At 60.9% G+C, this 5973-nt stretch overlaps 1 protein-coding gene across 2 annotated transcripts; it reads right to left on the bottom strand.

The window, feature by feature from the left end:
- Window positions 1-604: 604 nt before the first annotated feature.
- LOC106857168 (iroquois-class homeodomain protein IRX-5) lies at window positions 605-4121 on the bottom strand. Of its 2 annotated transcripts, none has more exons than XM_014883085.2 (3): window positions 3768-4121; window positions 2097-2502; window positions 605-1866 (listed from the first exon to the last, which is right to left on the bottom strand). In XM_014883085.2, exons 1-3 carry the CDS (start codon window positions 4014-4016, stop codon window positions 1103-1105), a joined length of 1419 nt encoding a protein of 472 aa, XP_014738571.1. In that variant the 5' UTR covers window positions 4017-4121; the 3' UTR covers window positions 605-1102. The 2 variants fall into 2 exon arrangements, with proteins under 2 accessions (XP_014738571.1, XP_014738562.1); XM_014883076.2 differs by having other exon boundaries at window positions 605-1869; window positions 3768-4118.
- Window positions 4122-5973: the final 1852 nt, after the last annotated feature.

The following is a 5973-nucleotide window of genomic DNA, read 5'->3' as shown; positions in this document are numbered from 1 at the left end:
CTGCTGCAGCGACGCGGGCTAAATCTGGCAGAAAATCGAACTCATTAGCAAAGTTCACCAGCTGATTGCTTTGCATAAAACACGACACTGATTGGAAGTAATTAGGTTAAAAGATGGGACTGTGCTTCGATTTGGTGTTTCTAACAAGTGCTTTTGTGCGTGGCCTGATTTAAGCCTTCACCTCTGGGAACAGCGTCCCTCCCGCACCCGGCCCCGTCCCGCTGCCGCCGCCGCTCGCCTCTCCTGGCCCCGCGGGCGCCTCTCGCCTCCGGAGCCCCCCGACCTTTTAAAAATTTCCTGCCACTTCCAAAAAGGCTTCAGGTATTACTGTGAGGTGCTAAACGGCGTTCCGCATCTCATTTAAGACGTGCTTTTATTTTTCCTCAGCACTGCACATATCTGCCCGTTGCAAAAAGAGAGTAATTTTGATTCTGTTAAAAATCTCTTTTAATTAAATATTTGTATTTTACAAAGGCGGCTGCAGGTTTGTTTGGTTGTTTTGCTTTTTTAAATTTAATACGTATAATCTATTTCCTTTTTTTCTCTTGTTTTTGCATTATAGTTTAACTCACACCCAAGGAAAAAAAACAATAGGCATAAAAAATTAAATTAAACTTGTATATATATATTTTAAAACTATGAAACAATTCGGAAAAAGACACAGAAATGTATATATTTATATTACGAAAACAACATTAATGCCTGTACAGTTGTCTTAATTTCATAATTTACTTCAAAGATACTGTATTATCAATTTAAATACAAAAAAGCTACATTAAATATACAGAATAAGATTTAATACAAATCTTTCTTCTTTGTGTGTGTGTGAGAGAGCGTGTCACTCGTTTGCTTTTCACTTGCTTAAGACATTTCTGGGCGGTTTCCACCCAGCCATTTCAAATAGACTCTATAAACTTTTGGAGAGGGTGCTGGGAGGGAGGGGGGAGCTGGTCTTTTTCTGTTTGTTTTGTTTTTCTTTTGGTACTGGAAAAATAACTGCCAAAGCAATTTATTATTCTCTCAAATAAATTAAAAAAAAAAAAGAAGGAAAAAAAAGGAACAAAACCACAGTCCCAGGGGGGTTAGGGAGGAGAAGCCGATATTAAATGTTGGACATACCTTTCTTCAGTTCGTAAGGTGAGTCTTTGCAAAGGTCTACTTGGGACTGGCTCCTGATCATTTTAGTGTCTTTAGCCAAGCTCTCGGCTCTGCTGAGGACAGTCTGATTTAATCCATTGAAGTGGGCGCCGGGGGCGGCAGCGGCGGGGCCGCCGGCGGGGTGCCCGTGCAGGGCCCCGAAGGAGCCGTAGTTCGTGTAGCCGGGGTAGAAAGGAGCCGTGTAGTAGAGCGGCCGGGGCAGGACCGCCCCGTTGGGGAAGGGGCACTGCGCGCCCGGCGAGCGCGGCCGCGGCGGCGAGCGGGACGGGCCACTACCGCCCAGCACGGCGGGGCCGGGGGCTGCCGCCTCGCCGCCGGCCTCCTTAGCCTTGTCCGCCGAGGTGGCGATCTCGGCCAGCGACCAGAGCTTGGGCTTGGCGAGGGCCGCCTGCTGCGGCGAGTGGATGACGGAGGCGCCGGTGGCGGCGGGCAGCAGCGGGTGCAGGTCGGCGGCGTGCGGTGGCCCGGCGGCGGCGGAGGGCGGGCGGTACGGCGGGGGCTCCTCGCCGCCCGCCGGCTGCGGCCCGCGGCCCGCCGGGCACGGTCCCAGCGGGGAAGCGCCGGGCGCCTTGTGGGGGACGGGCGGCCCGTCGAGCCGCTCCTCCGCTAGCTCTTTGCAATCCGAGTCGCTGAGGCCGCTCTCGGCCTCCCGGGGGCCGGGGGACTCCTGGAGGCGCTCGCAGCCCGGCGCTGCCTTGGGATCCGCCGCTCCTGGTAGGGGGGAGAAAGGACAGAGGTGGGGGGGCAGCTCTCGGACTCGCTCTGCGCCCCCAAACCCGCCCACCCACTTCGCCGCCCACCTCTCGGTCCCCGCCATGGTCAGGCCCGCACCGCTGCCCGCCGGCTCCCCCCGCCCCGGGGAACAGGCCGCCATGCACCGGGCCGGGGGCAGCCCCGAGGGCGCGGCCGCGGTGACCCGGCCGAGCCCGCTGTCCTACCTGTGTCCGGCGTCCCAGGGTCCCCCTTCTCCTCTAGTTTCTGGGGCTCATCCTCGTCGTTTTTCTCCAGGTCGATGTTCTCCTCTTCCTCCTCGTCCTCGCTGCGGTTTCGTGGGGTCCAGGTCATTTTGTTCTCCTTCTTGAGCCGCCGCCGCGCGTTGGCGAACCAGGTGGAGACCTGGGTGAGGGTCATTTTGGTGATGATGGCCAGCATGATCTTCTCGCCCTTGGTGGGGTAGGGATTTTTCCGGTGCTCGTTGAGCCAGGCCTTGAGGGTGGCCGTGGCGTCCCGTGTCGCGTTCTTGCGGTACGCGGGGTCCCCGTAGGGGTAGGAGCCAAGCGGCGCAGCGTACGGGTGGTACCCCAGGGAACCGGCCATGCCCGGCGTGTGGTCGTAGGGCGAGCCCTGGGGAGAGAGGGGAGAGCGGCCCGGCGGGGCGAGGTCAGCGGCCGCGGGGCGGCAATGACAGGGCAAAGGCAACGCCAGGGCCTGCCCGCAGCCCCTGCCCGCGCCCCGCCGCCTCTCCCCCGGCGCCGGGCCCTGCCCGGCTTCTCCCCCGGTTCTTTCCTAGGAAGAAGGGCCTGGGGGCTCTCCGGGGCCCGTAGTCTCCAACCCCAGGACACCACCGGCTGCCTGCAGCAAACCAGCGGTTCTACCCTAAATGAAGAAGCGGAAAAGCAAGTGGACAGCGCGGCGTGGGGGCGGACAGCGGCAGGGGACCGGAGCCTTACCCCCCGCGCTGCGATCGCGGCAGACAACCTGCCGGGCCCAGGCGGCAGGGCGGGCTGGGCCGCTCCTCCCTGCCCAGGGACGGGAGGAGGGAAAAATAAAGGGAAGAAAAAAAGAGAGAAGAAAAGAAGATAAAAGAGAAACAAAAAAAAAAACCAACCCAAAACAAAATAAAAGAAGAGAGAAGAGGGGCGAAAATAAAAAGGCAAAATAACAGAAAAGGATTCAGAAAAAGGAAAGAAGGAACTGTGTAACTCTGCCCTAAACATAGAGAAACTGAGCCAAAGTCACCGGTTTTTGGGGGGAGCTGCGGGGCGTTGGCTGTGGCCGCAGCTCTGCGGTGTAGATGTCCGGCACTCGGACCGGCCCCGCGGTGCCCCGCGGGCGCGCACGGCGGCGCAGTGCCATTCCTTCCCCTTCCCCTTCCCTTCCCCGCGCAGCCCCGCGGAGCAGCTCGCGGCCATGGGATTAGAGCTCTGCAATATTTAAGCCTAATTATCGCCGTGCAGGGGAAAGTTGCCTGGATTTATCGCCCGGATTTCTCCCATCGCCGACCGGTCCTGAATTCATTCCCTTTTCAATCATAACAAGCTAATTGTTGCAGAACTATGATTGTTTTTTATACATTTAATTTTAATTTTTTTAAAAAGGGAATGAAACCGGTCCCTGCCTGCCCTGGTCCTGTTCGCCCGGGCCGTGCCGGCGACTCCCCCCGTGCCCGGCCCTGCCCGCCGCTGCCGCCAGCAACAGTGTGAGGCAGGGCACGGCGGCGATGCGGGAAAGTTGGGCGGCGTGGCGGGGAGCCGCGCTCCCTTTTGTCCCCGAGATCTCAAAAATAAAATGGGAACAAAAAGCAGGCCCGGGAGGGGGGGGGGGGCGGGCAGCGCCCGGGGGATGCCGTCGTGCCCGGCGCGGTGCCGGCTGCCCGCGGCTGCTCTTACCACGTAGGAAGTGAAGGCGGCGGCGGCGGCGGCGGCCGGGTCGGTGCCGTACTGGAGGTGGGAGTTGTAACCCGGGGAAGGGGCGGTAAAGGCGGTAGATCCGGCATAAGGGGAAAAAGCGGAGCCCGAAGAAGATCTCCCAAGTTCATCGGTCCTGGGTCCGGAGATCACGCTGGTGCTGTACGCCGGGCAGGAATAGAGAGCCAAGGACGCTGACGGCTGGTACAAGTAACCCTGAGGATACGACATGGCCAGGCGCACACATATACCCGGGAGCCCAAGGCGCCGGGAGGGAGCCGCCGCGCTGCCGGGCTGGGGCGGCTGCGGCCGGGGCTTCGCGGGCGCCTCTCCGCCCTCGCCAGCTGGGCAGCGGCGGCACCTTGCTCTGCGCCGGGGCTGCTGCTCCGCTTTCGCCTGCAGCCGGGCACCGCTTCCTCCTTTTTCTCCCCCTTTTGCTTTTCCCTCTTTCGCTCCCCCCCTCCTCTCTTTCTCTCTCTCTCCCCCTTGCACTGGGGGGCTTTTTTTTTTCTCCTTCCTCCTCGCTCTCGCTTTCCGAAGGGTCCTGCCAAGATGCTAAGTTGGAAATTGCAGCTCCTGACGCCTTCAGCACGGCCCGGCGAGGCTCCTCCTTCGCGGGGTGTTGTCAGTGGAAGGACTGGCAGGACCCCGCTGGGCTGCCGCGGCCGGGCCCAACCAGCGGGAGGGCTCCGCGCTTCCCTGGCCCTCCCCAGCGCTCAGAGGCTCAAGTGCGCCGGCTCCTGGATTGCAGTCACCTCCGAGCCATTTAAGATCAGCTCCAACTTTCTGCATGTGCTAAATACCGTGCGGAGCCGCGTTGCGCCGGAATGCAAGCCAATCAGTATATGAAAAAAAAATAGATCTTTAATAAGATTTATTAGCCGCCCGGCTCCCCCTCTGCACAGCCACCCCTCCTCTTGCTCTCTGCCCCTGCCCCTCCCTCCGCTAAATCATTGGAGGTGGGATATACGGCGGACTGGTGGTGCTGTTAGTTTTGATTTTCTTAACAAAAAAGGAGGTTTTCGTCGGGGAAGAGCCGCAGCCCTGTCCCTGGGCTGGTCGGCCGGTGGCTCCCGCGGGCAGGGGCCACCCCGCCACCGGACCTGTTGCGGCGGCTGTGCGGACGGAGTGGCGGGGGTCCGGCCAAGAGCGGGGATCAGCTTCGCGGAGGGCTCGAATTTAGTCTTTCCCAGCGCCGGTCGCGGGAGAAGGGCGATCCGGATGGGAGCGGAGGGGGCTGAGATGGGTTCGCAGACACCGCTCAGAGCGAGGGTTTGCCCGCGGATCTAAGGAACACACCGGGTATCCTCCCCCCGCCCTCGGCTCATTGAAGGGTCGAGGCGAAAGCAGATTAAAACCATATGAACCGGGATAAATCCCTGCCGATCAGAAGATGTAATCTCCTGTGATTCCACCAGATATATTTCCCAATAGAAACATATCCCGATTTATTCCCTTCTTGCATTTTGTTTTCCCTTGCAGTTGAGGAAAGGAGCTGTTCCAGCGGCCGCGGACCCCCGGCTATCGGGATCCGCCGTGCCTTTCTCGATCGAGGGAGGGAGGCGACAACATAAAATTCATATTTTTAGAATTTATTTTATTTTGTAAGTCTTGCATTTCCTGACCGTAATGCCCTCGCCGCGCTCCCCCGCGGGACGTACGCGGAGACGCGAGGAGCAGGGGTGTGTTTTAAAACGGGCAGGCCGGGGCAGGAGCTCCCCGTGTCGCCGTGGAGGCGACACCGACGCCGCCCCGCTGCCTCCGTCCGTCCCTCCCTCCCTCCCTGTGCCGACGCCGCCCCGCTGCCTCCGTCCGTCCCTCCCTCCCTCCCTGTGCGGGGCTCCGTCCCGGCGGCAGCACCCACAGCCCCCCAGCTGGGCGCAGGCCGGCACTGGCCGAGCGGCCGCGCTGCAGGGCCGGGGCTGGGCGGGAAGGGCGCGCTGTCCCCTCTGCCTTCGGGGGGGACGCGGCAGGAGCGGGGCGGGCGCTGCAGAGGAACCCCCGCACCCTGCCCTGCACTACAGTACCCATCAGGCCGCGGCCCCGCCAGTCCCGCCCCCGGCCGTCCCGGCGCATGACTGGCTGTTCCCCCGCCGGCGGCGGGCGCTCCGCTCCTTGCACGGGCCCGCGGAGCTGTCCCTCAGCGCGGGGTGTGGCGGGGCGGTGGCAGGACGGCCGCGGTTGCGGC

This window comes from Sturnus vulgaris, unplaced genomic scaffold (assembly GCF_052056855.1).
Source record: "Sturnus vulgaris isolate bStuVul1 unplaced genomic scaffold, bStuVul1.hap1 Scaffold_2122, whole genome shotgun sequence".
Classification (NCBI taxonomy): domain Eukaryota; kingdom Metazoa; phylum Chordata; class Aves; order Passeriformes; family Sturnidae; genus Sturnus; species Sturnus vulgaris.
This window is presented reverse-complemented; position numbering and strand designations above follow the sequence as displayed.

Excerpts from the sequence above, each read along its gene's own strand:
- LOC106857168 (XM_014883076.2), bottom strand. The coding sequence starts at position 4,016 with ATGTCGTATCCTCAGGGTTACTTGTACCAGCCGTCAGCGTCCTTGGCT. Across the intron at positions 2,503-3,767 it reads CCGCCTTCACTTCCTACGTG|GGCTCGCCCTACGACCACAC; the intron begins GTAAGAGCAGCC and ends CTCTCTCCCCAG. Across the intron at positions 1,870-2,096 it reads CCCTGGGACGCCGGACACAG|GAGCGGCGGATCCCAAGGCA; the intron begins GTAGGACAGCGG and ends CCCCCCTACCAG.